This window comes from Athene noctua, chromosome 3, assembly GCF_965140245.1.
Source record: "Athene noctua chromosome 3, bAthNoc1.hap1.1, whole genome shotgun sequence".
Taxonomy (NCBI): domain Eukaryota; kingdom Metazoa; phylum Chordata; class Aves; order Strigiformes; family Strigidae; genus Athene; species Athene noctua.
The window spans coordinates 81,564,541-81,583,797 of record NC_134039.1 but is presented as its reverse complement, the minus strand read 5'-3'; the positions used below and the strand labels follow the sequence as shown (position 1 = coordinate 81,583,797).

At 36.7% G+C, this 19,257-nt stretch overlaps 1 protein-coding gene across 2 annotated transcripts in view; it reads right to left on the bottom strand.

Moving 5' to 3' along the window:
• Positions 1 to 19,257, bottom strand: part of UPF2 (UPF2 regulator of nonsense mediated mRNA decay) — a 64,866-nt gene that overhangs the window by 6,869 nt on the left and 38,740 nt on the right. The window contains exons 14-21 of one of the 2 annotated variants that reach the window (XM_074903497.1): positions 18,145 to 18,328; positions 14,317 to 14,456; positions 12,462 to 12,566; positions 11,454 to 11,552; positions 10,581 to 10,748; positions 5,642 to 5,783; positions 1,811 to 1,931; positions 90 to 147 (exon numbers count right to left, since the gene is read on the bottom strand). In XM_074903497.1, the coding sequence (XP_074759598.1) occupies positions 105 to 147; positions 1,811 to 1,931; positions 5,642 to 5,783; positions 10,581 to 10,748; positions 11,454 to 11,552; positions 12,462 to 12,566; positions 14,317 to 14,456; positions 18,145 to 18,328 (1,002 nt within the window). In that variant the 3' untranslated portion in view covers positions 90 to 104. Of the gene's footprint in view, positions 1 to 89; positions 148 to 1,810; positions 1,932 to 5,641; positions 5,784 to 10,580; positions 10,749 to 11,453; positions 11,553 to 12,461; positions 12,567 to 14,316; positions 14,457 to 18,144; positions 18,329 to 19,257 lie in introns of those variants that run through there. The other variant, XM_074903496.1, reaches the window with a different exon arrangement.

Genomic DNA, 19,257 nt, shown 5'->3' with positions numbered 1-19,257 from the left:
AGTGAAAACTTCAAACAGATACTAAAATTAATAGCTCAGTTCCTATTTGTTCCCAGCAAGTAGGAAGATACATGGACTTCAAAGTCCATGGGGTAACTTCTTAACTAACACATGAGGGTAGTTTGGGCAGAGAGACTGCAGTTCACCCTTCAAAGTCAGAAGACAATCTTCAATAGACACTATAAATCAGAAGCTCTAAAACCACAAGCGACAGACAATCTAGACCAGAAGTGATAAGCCACTGGTGGACCCACAGTCTCCAACAAATAAATCTCTGCTTAAACAGCTTTCAGTGGGAATTAAGAAAAGTAACATTCCCTTACCACAGGCTAAGATGGTTCAAGTGATTCATGACTGCAAGCCTGAGCATGGCACTATACAACAAATAAAAGATGCTTGCTAAAACAAACTTCCTGGTCTTGCTTTAAGGAGTTTACAGATTAAAAGGAATAAAGAGTAAATTACATAATCCAAAACTACATCAAACTTGCAAGTGCATGGCACAGCTATTTGAACAAGCAAACACTACTTAAACTGTTCACTGGACAATGTCTGACATAGTTTAAAGTAAAGTCCTAAACGATATTTTCCCTAAAACATTTGAAAATAAAAAGCTCTCATAATGACCACATTAAAAAAAGATCTGTAAATATCACACCTCCTGGTCTGGCTGCTATGTTTAAAGAATAACTGCAGTGCGCTCCTTGCACAGGTTGCAAAGCATTTGGGAGAGATGACTGAAAGACGACTGCATAGCCATTTATGAAAAACACCTGCCAGCATTACAGCAGTTTAGTGTAACTGAATAGTTTGTATTTCTATGACAGTATTAGGCCCGTGATACGAAAAAGCTAAATGGACAGCACTGTTCATTTTACTGAATTATAGCTGCTTAATAAAAAAAAAATAATCATTAAATGCAGTCTGTTTTCAAAAAAGAGAGCTTTCTTTATATAAGCAGTATCTGTATAGGGTCTCAGTGGAGCGAGTGATGATCAGGAAGTTACAAAATGCCTATGAAAAATGTACCAGAAAGTAGTTAGCAATGTTCCTGTAACACAGGATTATTACATTACGTTAATTTATTTCTAGTTTACAAAGACGGACCCATTACTAGGTGAACTCTCCCTTCCCCCTCGCTGCTCCCATCTCTCCACCTCCAAAATGTACTTGCAATGAAGAGAGAAACATGAAAGCAGTCTGCGTTTCACCTGAAACTCTGTCTATTCAAATCTGTGCTGCAGGGCTGATTTAATGGTTTATTCTCAAGTTTATTCTGAGTGAGAAGAGACACATGATATTAAAGCTGTAGAATGACTCTAAGGCAATCCAGGATGGTTCTTTTCATGGTAATACTGTTTTTGGTATGCTCTTACACACCATAAATCTAACGTTCTCCTCCCCTCTCCCCACCTTTATTTTCTTTCCATTCAGGTTTCAAATACAGAGGTATGGCTCATAAATTCACCAAACTGAAAAAGCACAACAGGAATTTCTTTAGATATTTTTTTAGCATCTTCCCCTCCTCTCACTGAGAGAGCAAACTGGCATCTTTTCCCCTATAAGAGGTTCAGACTACCAGCCATTTCACAACTGAAAAATAACCCTCTGGTTTCCAAACCTCTGTCAAGGACGTATTTACAGACACTGTGTTAGAAGCACAAAGCTGCTCAGTATTTTAACAGAATGCTTTAGAATAGAAGCTACTAACAAATGCACTTGCACTACGCAGATCATTATCTATTTCAATTGTGAAGGTAATTACTTGCCTAGAACCAAAATTACCACATTTAAAGGAAGATTGTCCTACCTCCCACCAGTTTTAAAGATTAGATCTGCATTAGGTGCTCCCTTCGGATGCTGGTAACGAGGCCGTCGTTCACGATTAGTATTTGCTGGAGCTGGACGCTGTGCCAGAGACTGCAACATTTCTGTAATTTTGTACAGGAAAAAGTTAAATACATTTTCTACGCATCTCTTTAAAGAGGAATTTACACAAGTACATTTCACTGCCATATAGTAAAAAAAAAAGACACCTTATTTACACTTTGATATACTTTAGGGTTAACACTCCTCAAATTATTCCACAACAGCCAATTTTTAAAAAGTTAAGTTGCATAGACAGCTTTGACAAATCCAAGCTACCCCATAATACGAACTTGCATTTCCAGATGTTCTTGCAGAAGGAACTGCCAACAGTGGTTTTCATCACAGGTGCTCAAAGAAAGGAGCTGTGACCTTTTCTTTCCAAACATATCAGCCACCACTTTCTTTATCAATGATCAGGAACAAAGCTTCACACCAGTATGAGAAGCCACAATACTAAACTACCCTGAAATAGTAACAATTGGATAATGTTGCTGCCAATTAGAGACTCAGCAAGAAACTTGTCCTAAAATTAGGCACTGAAAAGTCAGGTATTTAAGTCTAAGCTAGCCATAATAGGATCTTTTTACAAAGAAGACAGGCACCGGAGGAGGGTGACTCAGCTGACCTACATTACACCTGCTCTCCCATGGATGGAGTTTTTCACTTTATGATCAGAGGGAAGAAATAGGTGGGTGCAGGAAGAAGCCTACATTATCTACTTTAGCCCTGGACATCCAACTTTTGGGCACTTTAAGCTAGGTAAGTATTGTATTTTGGCACTGGGTAAAACTTCATTTCTAACATTTAATTTAATTTTTTAAATGGTAATAAATGGCTCTTTATCAGGCCAAGTTAATGGTTATTAAGTACCCAATATAATTACAATACATCATAGGAACTTCCACATAACCTCTGCCCATTATGTTAGAGCATCTAATGGAAAGTATTTCTGACAGTCCACCTGTGCAAGAGTCTGTATTACTCAGCAATCAGACAGATGGAATAAATGAATGGGAAAAGTGGAATAAGCTGTTAAACGGATTATGTTTGAAAGTCTGCTCTGTCTGGTTCTCCAGTCTCTTGTAATCTCATTGGAGACACATACCCATCATCTGCTAGAAGCAAACTTCCACTACCCTCACAGTGACTTGCACAGGGCAAAACTGGAGACTCTAATGAGATTCTCCGGCCATTTACAAAATGCACGTGAAGCTTTCAGTAAATTATTCACCCAATCTTTGAGAAACTGCGAAACGGTGAAAGATTTAATATACAATATTGGTGTCAACAGTTAATAAACTATGTATTCTTGCTCTGTATACTCCCCTTAGCAACACCTGGAAAAGGCAAGGCAAGCCATTCAACACAGACAGTCCACTTTTGTAAACATCATGAAATAACATCCTTCAAAACAATTCTGTATGCCAGGAGCGATCTCTGTTGGCAATGATGAGACACAGGAAAAAATAAGAAGAGATCATGGCACACTGCCAGCCAGGTGCTAGAAGCAAGCAATGAACGAGCAAGTATGTGCATGCCCATCTCTTCTGTTTTCCACACTGTAGAGGTGAAAGAAAATATCAGGGTTTGTGAAAAGTCAGCAACTGAGAACTTGAGTAGTTGAGAAGATAACAGAAGGAAGAAATCACAAGGGAGCACAACGTATTAGCTAGGCTAAAGGCATGTCACCCATCTTTGGTTTTAGTGAAGAAAAAAAAAATCTGCACAGAAAAATACCAGTCTAAATTAGAGTCACTCAGTGTCTAGTATTTCTTTAAATTAAAAATGTCTGTAATACTAAAGGTTTCTGAAGTATTAAATAATTATCTGATACTACTTTGAAGTACACTGGTGAATTTTCATTTACTAGCTACCCTGCACGGATGAAAAAAACCAAATGTACATTGGTTATCAACCCCAAGGCATTCTTCCAGAAATGGAGACTTCTTCCTCCCTTGGTAACTTCAAAGCCTGAAACAAATTTAGAATCAAGTCTTTCTTTCAACGGGTACATACCAACTTGCCAACAGGCAAACTGACTCTCCAAAAGTAACAATCAACTGGACAAAATCTAAATAAAAAATAGTTCCAAAGTGGAATGTAATTTGGCCTGCTCAGTTTAACCTGACTGAAAGGTCCTCTTTAGTTTGGTTTTACTGTGTATTTTACCCAAGACAATAAAAAAGGATCAACATCTGTTTTAAAAATTGATGTCAATTATGGAAAAACCTATCTCTTCTGTGCTGATTTTCCTCCTGTATTAATGTTTTATACACATCACCTAGAAAAATCTATGAGAAAGTAAAAAAAAAAAAATTGCCTATTACTATATAGGCGATGAAAAAAAAAAATTTGCCAATTGCTATCCTGCTACTTTGATTAATTTTCCTAGATTTTAAAGATACCAACAAAGTCATATGACAAAGCATAAAACCCCAAATGCCCTGACAAGTAAAAATATCAGAAACATCATTAATGAGGAAAACCCCACAAAAAGTCTGAGAAAATGACTTAAATGTCTAATACTAAAGTCTACTGTTTCTTTTTCACAAGTGGACTTTATAAGAGGGGAAATGTCTCAGAAAAGAAGTTTTTAAGCTGATTACAGTGCTTAATACTAAGAATATATTGTTACCATTTCAGAGCTCTGTAGACACTCACTTTGTAAAAATACTCCTTTTTATGATTACAAGTTTAGTTCTTGTACTATCAGAGTTCTGAAAGGAGTGTTAGATTCCATAGTGGTTTTAGAATTAGAGCTGCTTTAATTTAAATTTCCCATTTCTTGATGAATAATGACCTTTCACTAAATACCTTAATTGAGATTTCCTGCTAATTAACTACTTATACTGTGATTACCACCAAACTGCAACATCTTTACAAAAAAAAACCCCAAACAAAAAAACAGAGCAAGAACTGTAGAGATGTTAAATGGAAATACTAACAGAAGAACTGAATACCAACAAGTTTTATTGGTCTGGCTTTGTTTACTATCTGAGTAAGCCAAGAAAAATTGAGTCTGAAAAAAAACCACACAAAAACACCCACAGAACAAACTACCCAACAACCAAACACACAAACTGCACCAGTTTAGGGTCTACATCATTTGTTGTATTAACTGTTTGCTTCAATCTGTCCAGGTTCCAAAATGCCTGACTTAACGCATGTTTAAAAAACAGATTATATAATTTGTATAAAACCTTCATTCTGTTAATATATTCTTACGCTGCGGATTTGTAGTGCTCCTAGAACCTTTAGCAATATGAAGCTGAGGTGACAGTTTGTATTTCTCAAGTGAAGGTTACCTCTTAGTATTTGCAAGTCTTAGCAAGACTGATGAAGAGTCTAAATACTATAAATATCTAAAGTATCTAGTAATATCTACAAAGTAGAGTTTAAGCTGCACAGAATTAATTCCTCTTGTACCAAACTCAATTGTCTTGCAACAATGGAGACAATGCCACAAATATCAGATTAATTTTGTGTTACATTTTTTTTTAAGGAAACAATCCCAGTTCTTCCACTTTCCCCCCAAAAAAGGGAATGCTGAGATTTGAGGCCCATCTGAAAACTCCCTTTCATGGAAAAACTATAAAAAAAAATTTCTTCAAGCACAGAGACCAGGGAGTAAATAATCAATGACAAACTAAAATACAGGTTTTTCATGAAGTATTGCAAATCAGTATTCAAAACTTGAACTGCTATCACAAATATTTTCTGTAGATCCACAAAAGTTCCTCTGAAAATAAAAAATACTTGATGATTTTCTTACCCTGGTAGTCCTCTTGTTCTTGCCGTTCATTGATATCCAAAGTGAGCTTTTTCATCCTCATCCTCTCCTCCTGTTCAGCTTGCTGTTGGTTCCAATGGTTTGCAGCAAGTTGGGAAGACATTGGTACATTTAGGATCTTAAACTGCAAATGAAAATAAGTTTTTAAGTGCCCATCACAGAAAAAGACCCAACAACCCAAAATGCAGAAGGGTTATGGTTATTTCTAGGTTATTGTGATGAGATACTTTCTACAGAAGTTTCTACGGGAAAGTGTGTTGTTTGTTAGTTTTGTTTGGTGTCTTTTTTTTTTTTAAACTCTACTTCACATAAGGAAGCATGAAAAAATACAAGATATTCAGACCTCCTAAAGAGGTACAGAATGTAAAAAAAAAGGCTGATGGACTGCTAAGGCAAAAGACTACTACACACAGTATTTATGGGACAACATTGATTGGCTTTCACCAGGAACATGTAGCTATATGCTTTATTTCTTATTTTCACACAAGCAGATACCCTTCACAGCAAATTACACTGGTCTAAAATAAAAGCACCACAGCTGGCTCTCCCTCCAGAGGCCTCTACCTTCCAAAGGGATGAAGCCCCTGAGCAGAATTTCTATTATCCCTTGTGGTAACAGAGGAGAAACATTCCAAGTATTTCAGATATCCCCCGACATTCCTTGGCCAGTACTCTTCCTTTTACAAGTGATTCTAGCTCCACATTGCTTCTTAGTCTGGAGACAACTGTTGTATCAAATTTAATCTTTTCCTCCTCCCTCACACCTACACATTCAACACATTATCTGATTTGCCGTAAGCTACATGAAAGGTAAGCTTGGTACTACTCCTACAGAAGTACCCTCTCTCTGAAAAATACAGCTGAGATTTTCAGAGGCATAGGGAAGATGCTTTTCTTTTTTTTTTTTATTTCCATAGAATTATTTTTTACACTTGTTCCAAAACAGAGAAGTGATTCTTAATCTTATCTGCAACTGAAACAGTAACATTCAGAAATCTCTTAATGCCAAAGTTTGTGAACATTTAGAAAGAAATTTCTCTTTCTCCTTCAATTGCACATCCATTAAAATAAATACTTCTGTACTATAAGCAGAGTAAGGCCTTTAAGGATAATCATTCTCAATATTCCATGGACTACTCTGAATCCTGCTGCTTGTTCTTCTCATCTATTTCCACAGAAATAGAAGAAAATTTCTAAGTGATCTTTTCTGCTACACTGTCAAAAGCTGCAAACAGAAAGATACATGATCAAAACCTCTGTTGAGAAGGCATATAGTAAAAACAAAATCCTCACTGCTTATGGTTAGTATCTAATGCAGTAATTATTAAGAAATCTCAAGGTACCTATTAAGACAGTAGCACCCCACTAGCAGATCAGTGATGAGTGTGAAAAGACACCAAGTACTCAGATGCAGCATTTGAAAATAAAGTGTGTTTGAAACATTCAAGACAGACTCTTGGAAAGACCTGAGAAAAACCTGGGTACAGTGAAACCCAATGAACTAGATGATCTATTTACATGAAACAAGTCAAGCAAAAGGGCTTTTCTGCGGGGCGGAGGGTAATAGCATATTATGATGAACATAAATACAAACTTGTTATTAAAGTGTGTGTGTAAGAATAAAAGTTCTTGGAATTCCAACAGAAAACGTAAGCTTTAGTCACTCATTGCTGAGCAGAACAGGCATGTTCCCAGATATTATCAAATGAGCTTTATGCAAACTACACAAATGACCTATTAGCAGCATTTCATGATAAAAATAATTTCTTTGTTTCACCATTAAGCTCCTCATCCATCTTAATATGTCCTTTATATTTTATCTGTTCTATGGACTGATGAGCTTAATGGGATTGGTTAAGTGTTTTCAGACAGGATGCCTAAAGCAGAAAAAAGAAAACTGAAATATAGAAGGGTGCAAAGGAAAGAAATGGATACAAAACCCAACAGACAGCTAATTAACAAAATATCACTTAGTCACTATCTCAAGGCAATCAGGCAGCTGCCATCTGAAATCAAATCACGGATGACAATTAATGAAGGATATGATGATTACTGAGCAAATGAAACATTTCCGATTTGCAAACCGTGAAGAGGTATATCAAAAAACCTCTTATAAAATTTGTGAGATGGGGACCAAACGTAAGGACTTCACTTGGAAGATGGCAAACTGAAGAAACAAAAAATGATCATTCAGAAGACTAGATTACAGATTTCATAAAAACATCACTGAGAAAGAACATCACATTCAAAGAGACTTGACCACTCCATCGATATTACTGTTCTTTTATGGTACCTTGCTAAAAATCTTTCAGATGAGAAGAAATCTTTTTTCCTAGGTATTAGCCACATTTCTTGACACTAGGTGATTTTCTTTTTACTGTCTAAATCTCAGCTCAGTTCACACCTACCTGGCATAAAACTTCTCAGTTTCAAAACCATCAAATGGTATTAGAGAGACCACAGCTCTGATCCCTTATGATGGCAATATTTCTTTATTTCCCCTTGCTCTCACAGTTTGCGGATAAATCATGATGCAGTCTAATTTCCAATAACCATGTTCAGTTCTACTGCTACTAGTTTTGTAAGTTTTGTCATACAACTTCTTTGCCACAGTTGATGGGTGAAAAAAACCCCATCCGTCTACTGCAAGACACTGGTCTACCCAATATCCTTGCTATTGCCCAATTCTGTACATCACAGTGTGACAAAAAAGGATAAAATATTGTCCTTGTTACTATCAGCCTCCAATGACTGTTAATTCAAGCTGAATGCTGCTGGTAAACAGCAGTCAGTTGTTCTAGTGTTGCTTCAAAAAACTAGTTGTCAATGCTGCACCAAAACCTGGCTGAACACTTTCATGTGAAACGACTATTTAGTGACTGGACCTCAACAAACACATACTAACCTCCAGAAGGAAGCACAGCACGTTCCATTTTCATCAGTAAGTACGTTCCTACAGTGAAGAGTTCTGGTTTCAGCAGCACCATTGGCAAAGAACCCATGAAACCAACTGCTAACATGGCAAGTTGATTAGGCTGATATCCTAGTACAGTGGTGATGCTTATCGTTCCAGTAACTGTGCAGGTAGGAAGTTACTTACAGCCTTCCAGGTTGTCTGCAAACTCCTTTTGACTGTTTTTAAAAAGCTGAAAGTTTACAGCTATAACTTAACAGTAGAGTACACATCCATCATTTCAAAACTGCACATTCTGGTCACGCAGATTTAAAATCAACTACTGTAAGAAGGAATAATTATTTTCTTTTCAACTCCACCTCTTCTTTCCTGCTTATTTTTCTATTAAAACTGACTACCAAGACATTTATTTTCTCTGAACGCAGAACTATGGACAAAGAAGCCTTTCATTGACTCAAGAACTGAAGTAGTCTATAAAGCAACTGTTTTCTACATTTCTAGAAACACCAAGAGGAGTTTTGGCAGGAAGGGCCTACACCCATAACCAAATATTGGAGGAGGAGCAGGGAAAACTCCTGAACAAGTTCTGCTTTCTTTTTAGGCTGCATGTTGGCAATATTTTCCCTTCACGCAGAATATGAAGATCTTAAAATTCTTGGTAACTACAGATACTCCCAGTAAATTATCCTGAAAAAGCTAAACACCTTTTTTTTTTTTCCCCCTCCCCAAACAGAGTTGTCTTAAATCCCTTCTCAGCCCAATGACAGCAGCTAAAATTCCCCACTCAAAACTACTGTAGAACTTTGTATAGAACGTTCAAGGAAACGTCCAGGAAAACCAAATAACCAAACAAATGTAGTAAGGAAATCGGTTAATCATCAGCAAGCATGTATGTGCCCACTCCAACGGGGATCACTACTTACATTTTCAAAGCACTCTGCACAGCACCCACTCACTAGTTCAAGTGTTTTATGAGAAGAGACCTTCTCACTTACTACATGGATTTTTGAAGTGTCTTTCATATGAAGGAAGAGAAAGACTCTACTTCCAGTTTATACACCTCAACTGTTACACTACTGTCACAATTCAGGTAACAAAAGTCAAAGCAAAGCAGTGACATGGATCTAAACATCAGAAAGGTACAGAAGCATGGAATGAAATGATGCCTTGGTTTTGCTTTCCATATAAACTCAGAGTCATTAATTTTTTACCATCAATTTACACATGAAATTTTTTTTCACATAAAATGAAAAGGTTTCTTTAAAAGACCTAAACCATGACAAGAAATGCATGTGGAATGTGTTAGGTATTGATTTGTACACTATGCATTTGCTGACCTCGGAAAATTCAAACATACACTGGAGAAAATTGCCAAGACAAACACACAGCTTTGCTGCATGAAGCAAGGGGCTTATTTGTTTTATCAACACAATTTCCATTTACATCTCTCTAAGAGATTCACTCAGTGCAATCTGGAATAGTTTCCTAAAAATGTCTTCAGAGATAATGACTTTTTTGCAAGTTGAACAGATTTAGCCAAGCAGCAGTTACTTAGGAAATGGAATTTAGCAAATGCCACGTATCTTCATTGGAAGCTGAAAGTGTTTTCAGATAAATCTGTAAAATCTTCAAGATTCTGGAATATTCTCTTTTTTCTACTCCTTTCAACATCCAGTGGCAGTCCACCAACCACATACATTCATCTTCTTATATATTTAAAATATATATAAGACATAACACTGTCCTACTAGTGTAACCATCAGACGTAATTAGTAATGGTATGATATAACCACAGAAATTTTCTACATGATTTCTGTTAACAACCAAGAATTCCAAGAAACCACACACTGTATTTGCTGTTTATCAAAACTGTCGTCTGTGTTCCATTCTGACAAAAGGATGAAGAAATAAAAATTTCTATGACTTCAAACGTCAGGGTGAGACTTTCAAAAAGGCGGAAAGATTTTATTTATTTAAACAGTATCTATACCTTACGTAAAATCCTACCTGCTGTTTGTTGCCTTTGCGTGTTAACATGACAAATGGCATTGTGTCTCCAGACTCTGACTCTCCGTCCCCACCTCCAAGTGGGGCACCCTTCTTGATTTGACTTTTGAGATGTAGAGGAATAGCAACATCCAACTGATGTACTTTAACAGATTCACCACTCCGTTGCTATTAAAAAAAAAAATATTAAATTCTATAAATTATCAGATGCTAAAAACATCAAGTCTGGCAACACTCGTATTTTCATGAATGAGAAAAGGCTTAACCTTCCAAGAAAAGAGTGTAATAAATATATTGGGATTCATTAGAGTTTCCTTGCTTGTGAAGAAGGAAGTTACAGGGACAGAATACTTCAAATCTTAAAGGCATTTTGGATAACAAGGTTTTAAGGAAAGAAATCTAGAGACTTGATTAGACACACTTGAGAAAGGACACTCTATGTTCAAGATTGTTTGGTAGCATCTTATTAATGTATTTCTCATACAGGGCTTGCTACAGTCAATACTTGGTGGGGGGAAAGGACTTAAAGGTTATGTAAATTTAAATGCGGCTACATTTTAAACACATTAAAACCTAGGCTTAGATAGTCTAGGATTAAAGTCAGAAGCACTGCACAGTATCTGATGCAGTTATTCATCCAATAAAATATATGTCAGCATGTCATATATTCACTGGGAAAAATATACAGCTATTTCATTAAGTTACTTATCCAAAGATGTCAATTACGGAGAAGCAGCCACAACTAAGGAAAAAAATCCATGTTCTTTAGTATGGTAAGCTAAGCATTAATCACTTGCTTACTGAAAAGAAATAATCAAGTACAGTTAGCAGTACAGCAAATGACATTAATTTAAGAAAAATAAAGATTTATACCTGAAGATTCTCCAGCATCATTTTATCCAGTGCCTGAATGAAGTCTTCATCTTCTGCACAAGGGACATGCTTAAGTCCCCCTCCTTTAATCATTACTTCCTATTGCAATAGGAAAAAACCTTCTATTACATTACTTTCAGAAATATGATTATTCAGTCTAGAAGTAAGTGGGAAAACATCCTTATTGCTTACATATCATAATCAAAAGCTTTAAAAAAAAAAAAAAGCATCGCTGAAGAAAAGAGGTTTTGGCTTGAATTATTTTCTTGAAGAAATATTTTCTGATGTTTACCGCATCAATTATTACAAAGACTGGCCACTCATAGTATTCTGACATAGCAGCATATGCGTACAGATGCATATATACACAGTCTAGATATAGCAACAATACAAACAAGTCTGTATCCCTACTGCACCTAATTTAACTAATTTTTCCATTAAGTCTGTGACGATCTTTTCAAGATAAACACAATCCTTCAGTATTTGGAAAGCACAACATTACAAAAACGTTTAAAGTCAGTACCCCAACACATTGTTCTGTAATGATCATTACTTTCCTTACTATGTAACTGCAATTCAGGCTCAGCTGAACGGGTTCTTTTGCCACAGATGTTATAGTCTGCCAATCCCAATTTCGTATTTTAGGAATTCTGCACTTCCTGGTTTGTCGTCTTTTCGGTTTTAAGATCTAGTAGAGTGTAACTAGTTTACCTTATTGTATCATATCAGTTTGCTACCATTGCTGGCATTGCAAAACCATCACTTACGCAATCTTTTCCAGTCTAGCTACCTGTGAAAGTGTAAAGTCCTGTGAAAACATGTTGTAGTAAAGTTGACAGCATAAATATTTTCAGAAGGCAATAAAGCTCTCAAATATATTTGAAATAGCAGGGAGTGTTCCTGCTATGTCTTCCCAATATATTATGAGCATCACTGACAAAAAAACATTCAGTAAAGAAAAACAAAGATGCAAAAGTCAACTCACTTATCTAAAGCTACAATACATACTGTATTCTCCTCATCAGTTTCATTTTCCTTGTTGGAGTCTGTAAGATAATCTGTGTTTTCTTCTTCCTCCTCTTCACCTTCTTCTTCCTCATTGTCAGAGCCCTCCTGAAATATTCAACAAATGACTTCTAACTATTTTAAAATAAAGACCGCTTGCATCTGATTCCTCATACACTTTTTCTACACCTTTCTTACCCTCTCCCCATCCAAACCTGTTTCATTCAGTTCAGTCTTAGTAAATCTGTTTGTTATGTTTTGTATTTAATGTTTCAGTCTGAACTCACTCGGCTTTATCTGACAGTTTCACAAAAGCACAGCAGAAAACTAGGAGTAGTAGCTGATACACCAGATGGTTGTGCTGCCACTCAGAGGGAACTCAATAAGCCAGAGGAATGGATTGACAAGAACTCATAAAGTTCAAGGAAGGGAAATGAAAGTCCAGCACCTAAGGAGCAATAACTCCCTCCGCTAGTACAGGCTGCCCATCTGGAAAGCAGCTCAGCAGAGAAGGACCTGGGGTCATGGTGGACAACAAACTGAGCGAGGACCAGCAATGCAGCCTTGCCAAGGCAGCTGACTGCATCCTGGGCTGCACCAGGGAAAAGTGTTGTCGACAGGTCAAAGGAAGTGATTCTTCCTGCCTGCTCAGCACAGGCAAGACACATGTGGAGTCTGTGCCCAGCTCTGGGTTTGCCAGTCCAAGACACATATGGACATACTGGGGTGAGTCCAGCAACAGGTGATGAAGATAAAGGGACTGGAGCACCTGTCACAGGAGAGGCCAAGAGAGCTGGTTTGATTAGCCTGGGGAACAGAAGGTTCAGGGTGTGGGAATGTCTTCGCAATGTGTGTAATGCCTGAAGGGAAGGAGCAAGGAAGAGAAAGTCAGACTCTTCTCAGTGGTGTCCAGTGACAGACCGAGAGGCCATGGACACAAGTTGAAAAATTTCTTTTAAAAATAAGATAAAAAACCCTACTTTACTGTGATGGTGTTTAAACACTGGAACAGATTACCCAGAAAGGTTGTGGAGCCTCCATCTTTGGAGATATTCAAAACTTGATGCAAAACACTGCCTCAGGTAACCCACTGTAGGTGACAGGGACAAGATGACTTCCAGAGGTCCCTTCCCCACTCCACAACAGTTTATGATTCTAATATTATTCAGTTGTGGGTAAAAGTACAGACCCAGCCAAACTTCAGGAACTTTAATGCTGAGAAGCGCAGACTGAAAGAAAACTTACTAGTAAACCAAAGCAAGCACAAGGAGAATAAGTGTTTCTTATTTCCTTGATGAATTCATTTTCTCATAACACTACCATTACCATGTCAACTTTGCTGTGTCATAGTGACAAGTTAGAATTTCTGTGTACACATCTTTTTTTATTGGCTCCACCATTTCTGATTCAAAATATTATTGGCACAGTAAACAAGGAAGGTTATGCTCCATAAATCTTTTATTTATTCATATTATACAGGCACATTCTGAACACCTGTTATTTTTCCTACACGATTGCTTTGACATCTAGTCAATACATTTGCTTCTACAACAGATAAAGAAAACTGTGAAAGTGTTTTCATGCCAAAAAACTGAAGGCATCTTTTTGTTGAGAAGCAGCACATACCCTGAGCAAAGCTGTCAGGTTCAAGTATCTGCCATAATTTCCCTGGAATACACCTCAGACACTCTGTATTCAGTTTTCCATATATACAAAACTGGAATGGAAGTATCCTCAGAGTACTGACTGGGATGTGCATACCCACATTTCACCTGCTAACCCTGTGACATAGAAGGGCTTCAGAAAGTAATGAATAATCAATATTTTTATGCAAGGCAAGGTAAATGATTATGTTCACCTCTTCTTCTGGCTCATTTACTTCACTTTCATTTCCAGATTGTTCCTCTGTCTCTGCTCCACCTTCCTCCTCCTCTTCATCCTCTTCTAGATTCTCTCCTTCTGTAATGGTATCTTTGGAATCTTTGTCATACATAATTCCTGAAATTTGGAAAAATAGAAAGAATTACAACAAGGAACTAGAAGAGAATTAGAACATTAGGACACATATAACCACCAAAAGTCCACTGTTACTGAACACTAAAACTTCCAATGGGTCATAATATTTAACTGCTGAATGAAACATTCTCTATATAGTTACAGTACTCATAAAGGGCAAAAATCTCCCTGACAGAAAAGGAGGAAAATATTATGGAGAATGTTTAAAATCTCCCACAGAACAGCAATCAAGAAGCTGCACTGTGCCAACTGCTTCAAAATATCCTCAAACTAAACATGCAACCTTGCTGACAGGTGCACTGAAATACAAGCACTAAATTACAGATGCTCTACAAAACCAGCATAACCCAGAAAACATCAATCCCCTGCAGTCCTAGTTCCAGTACTTCAGACTACTGTCAATTAACAGTTTTGAAGCAACTATTTTCTCAGCTTGTAATAAGCCTTTCTGACTCTTTTCTAATGCTCCAAGGCTGCACTTGAACTTATGAGGCTGTAGGTGCCTATATGAAGTCTTGAGGAAATCAGTCTCTTCCAAAAGTATTATCTAGTGTGCTCATCTCACCTGTAAATAGAAGTGACAGTTCTTTCATTGTGTTTTAGTTCATCTTGCAGCTTTCCTCACTGACCTGCTTGTCACCTCTATCCCTCACGACATTTTATTAGTTTACTCTGTGTGTAAGGTATCAAGTGTAGCTCCCTAAACCTCTGCTTTCTTGCAGTAAGGTATCCTTCCATGTAATACCCTTACCTATACCATTCCCACAGTAGTGAAAATTAAGTTTTAGCTTCTGTCAGTGCTTCAATGTCCAATTTAGCCTTAGATACAGATTTCCATCAGAATTGTTTTCAGAGAAAATATTTAAGATCTGTTTTTAGAGAACAGCTATTGCAAAAATTAAGTCATCCAATGCAAAAAGAACAATTTTCCAGCACACACACTATTGTTCTCATACATTTTTAAATTTTTTTAAATTAATTTACAAAGCAACTTAATTCTCCAGAGGACTGTGCTTTGAGCTAGCAGAAAGCAATGCTGATGTCAGCCTTCTGCAACATAGCACATCTAAGCCAGTCATTTTTCAAAAGTTTTACTAAGGAGTCAATACAGTTACTATGCAGTTAATCATAGTACATTGACATTATACCAAGCACACTTAGGGTCGGCTGTTAGTGTAGTTTTTCGGACAGCAAATGAACACCTCAGTTCTGTGCTCATGGGACTTGTTTGTTTTCTGCCACGTGTAAAGAACAAATGCAGCAGTATGCAATTCTTAAGGAGAAGTCTAGATTCTGACTATACAAGTAGTTTGGGGCATACCAGATTATTTTTTTTTCTTTTCCCCTCCAACTCCAGATGCCTTTAAGTGATGCAATAGGCAGACACACACAAAAATCTGACCAAGATCCTAAAGTTGGTCTTTGTGAGGAATTGAATATTTAGAGCCATGTTTAAATTAGACAAAACTCAGAAATAAAATGAATGGTATATATGACTGCATGGTAGTTATTGAGGATTTCAGATCTGTGTGAACACACGCACACACACACACACACACACACTTCCTCCTTCATATTCCAGAGGTTTCAAAGCATCTTTTTCCCCCTACTGGCAAACACTACACTCCTCAAAATATGTGCTGCTCTGTAATTATGCAAGAGTTTCTGTTGAATCACTCTATATTCTCACTGGTACAGAAATCACCAGAGCAGCCCAAGAACCAACAGTCAGTCCCCAATGCAAGGGCTGCAGGCAACAAGCCACCCCACTGTTCTGCCTAGAATTACACTTCAGACTGACAAACAGCAAAGCGTATCGTGGTCTTTAGCACAATACCTTCTCAGCATTATTGTCCATGGGCTGAGGAACTGTAGGGATAAACTGATCAAGAACGGCAATTTTTCTAGAGTTTTTGCTCTAGTAAAAATAAAAGACTCCTTTCCTTCAGATATACTTGCACCTATTATGCATATAGTATTCAAAGATCAGAAAGGCAGGTGACAGACTTCCTGAGTCCACCTTCAAACAGTCCTAACAGGAGGACCAGGAACTATCCCACCCTACACTGATGTTTACTAGCAAGTAAATAATATCAGTATCAAGAAAAACAACACACTTGGGCAGGGGAAAAAAAAGACATAACACCCTTACAGTAAAGGTTGTACTGTTGACAGGCTTTGCTTGTGCCAGAATAAACACAATAAAATGTTCAACCCTTGCTTCCAGTGACCACCTATCCCCCCCTTAACCACACCAAATCCAAGTGCTATAGCAGTGGTGATTCAGAGAACAGAAGTTCTTATGATCTGTAAGTGCTGCATATCTTTCAAAAGAGTATTACAGTTTATGTAAGTAGCTGTAAATTGGTTATCATTTTGAGAGCATTAAAGCTAGTAATTTAGATCATACCATAAGGAAATTTTTATCTGCATTTTGGTTACTACATAGGTAATTTTAAGGCACATCAACTAAACGAACAGGATATTAAGAAAATAAATTCCTCCTAAACCAGAAGTTGCAATGTTTTACCTGGTAATTACACACACTCATCCCACTGGATTAAAGGATTATTCTTAAAAACTAAATGTGTGTAACTAGATTAAGTGCTATTAAGGCTCTAATTAACACTTTAAGTGTAAAATTTGCATATAAAGCTCTTCATAAACAAGTTTGTCTTCAAATAAAAACGGAAGATTAGAAAACAACTCTATTTAGTGAGAAACGAGCACAGTAGTACCCAATAATTAACAAGAACAATAATTAATAAGCACAGAAGGCTTAAAGGTTAATATGATGATAGTAGTTTTAGATATACGCTAACCAGTATTTTGTCAAGTAAGCTGTGCTGCAAGCCCAACGTTTCTCTCCTGAAATTAACTGGATTTTTAACACAGTGAGATTTATAAAGATAGATCACTGTCACATTAGCAGTTACTACAAACTAGCACACAACCTAGCCAATGGATACATTTCTAAGAAGACAAAAACCCTTTAATAATCCAATCAAACCTCTAATTCATGAAAAAGAAATCATTCTCTGGCCTCTACTGAAATATAAAGCCCATTCAAAATTATTCCAAAGGAAGTGTAAGGCTCAAAGTGCCTGACAGCATTTTAAAAGCAAAACGTGTTCTCTATTTTATTGTAGTCTTACACTAATGCTTACTTTGAGAGCAACTTTAGTCAAATCCAGAACTGGGGAAAGAACAGAGCTGGAAGCACCCAACCTACCAAAATGACCAAGCTGGTTTCCATCAGTGCCTACCAACCAACAGACTGAAGTAACTGAGTGTATACTCCTTGCTTTTTGTAGTAGAGCGTGCTTCCTAAGTTTTTCTGATTAACTTCATAGTTGTCTTTCTCATTATTTGCACCATACTACTTCATATACTGAAAAAAATATATACACACACACACTTTCCCTCTCCAAATACTACTATATTAATAGTATTGACTTTTTTTTTAAACACTCAATCTCTTTAGTGTTATGGAGATTCTATATGAACTCTATGGTGATCAAAAAAATGCAAAGAAGTTACAAATTCTATCTTAAGAATAAAAAGATTGTATCAGGAGAATAACAATAGTTACCCATCATCATACAAAACATAATTTTAAGAAATACAGGAATTGCCAAAACCACTTCATTTGCCTTGCACATTTTCTTACCTAGTTTTATTAAGAATTCTCGTTCCAAATCTTGAACCTGTCTGATAGCTTCTTCCAGAGAATTGCAGAGCTTTATCTTTGGTCTCAGCAGTTCCAGTGTATCACTGATCATATAGTCTATGTCTATAGGAAATGGGTGGTCTTTTGTCCAAACATCCAGACTTTTTTTCCACCAAACATAACGCTAGAATACAAAAATAGTCAAATATATTATATGAACACTTGCACTTATTAAGCTATTTAATGTAGGAAGTTTGTAATGCCTAGTCATGTTTGTACAAGAGAAAATGCAAAATATATCACTACTCTCGTATTTCACGCAACTATTATATATTTTTATACCACTAAACATTGTTTGATATCATTGGATATCACAAACATGAAGAACATGCCCCTTTCATCATAACAACTGTTAGAAGTATGAAGACTGAGCAAAAAAGCACTGAAAAGGGTAGATTCTTTCTGAGATAAGTACTTAACAATCGGCCAGCTTTCAGTTCCTTCCTCCATGTTTTTTAAAGAAAATTAACTCCCCCACAGGTATATTATAGGGAGAAGGGGGGAAACATCACAAAAAGTTTTAAAACTGCAGCTAAGTAGCATGAAGTAACTTACCGATTTGCTTTATAACAAATTAACACATATCCCTTAAAATAAAATTTTTAAAAATAAATGCTGATAAGCAAACTCAACAGTAGAATCTGAGAACAAATTTGTTGCAAAAATTGCACCTGAAAATGAAGTATCAGAACCTTTACTTAAAAGGTGACATGGCCAAAAGGAATGCTTGTTGAAATTATAAGGTGTAACAAAAATACTAAGACTTCTTCACTGACAAGTTTATTATGGGTTTAATAATAGAACTGTATCGTACTTCAAAAAGTCATTTTACATCTCATACACAGATGAAGGATATGCATCCTGTAGGTCTGAAATACGTCATTGTCACCTTAATTTTTATTATTTAATATCCCTGAATTAGTATAATTTAAAGAGAGAAGTAGAAAAAGATATTAAGTACAAAGAGGTTCAGCATGAACTCCATGGACTGGAATTCCCCATTTTCTGAGGAACCCATGTCAGTGTTTACACACTCCCATTATAGAATCTTTT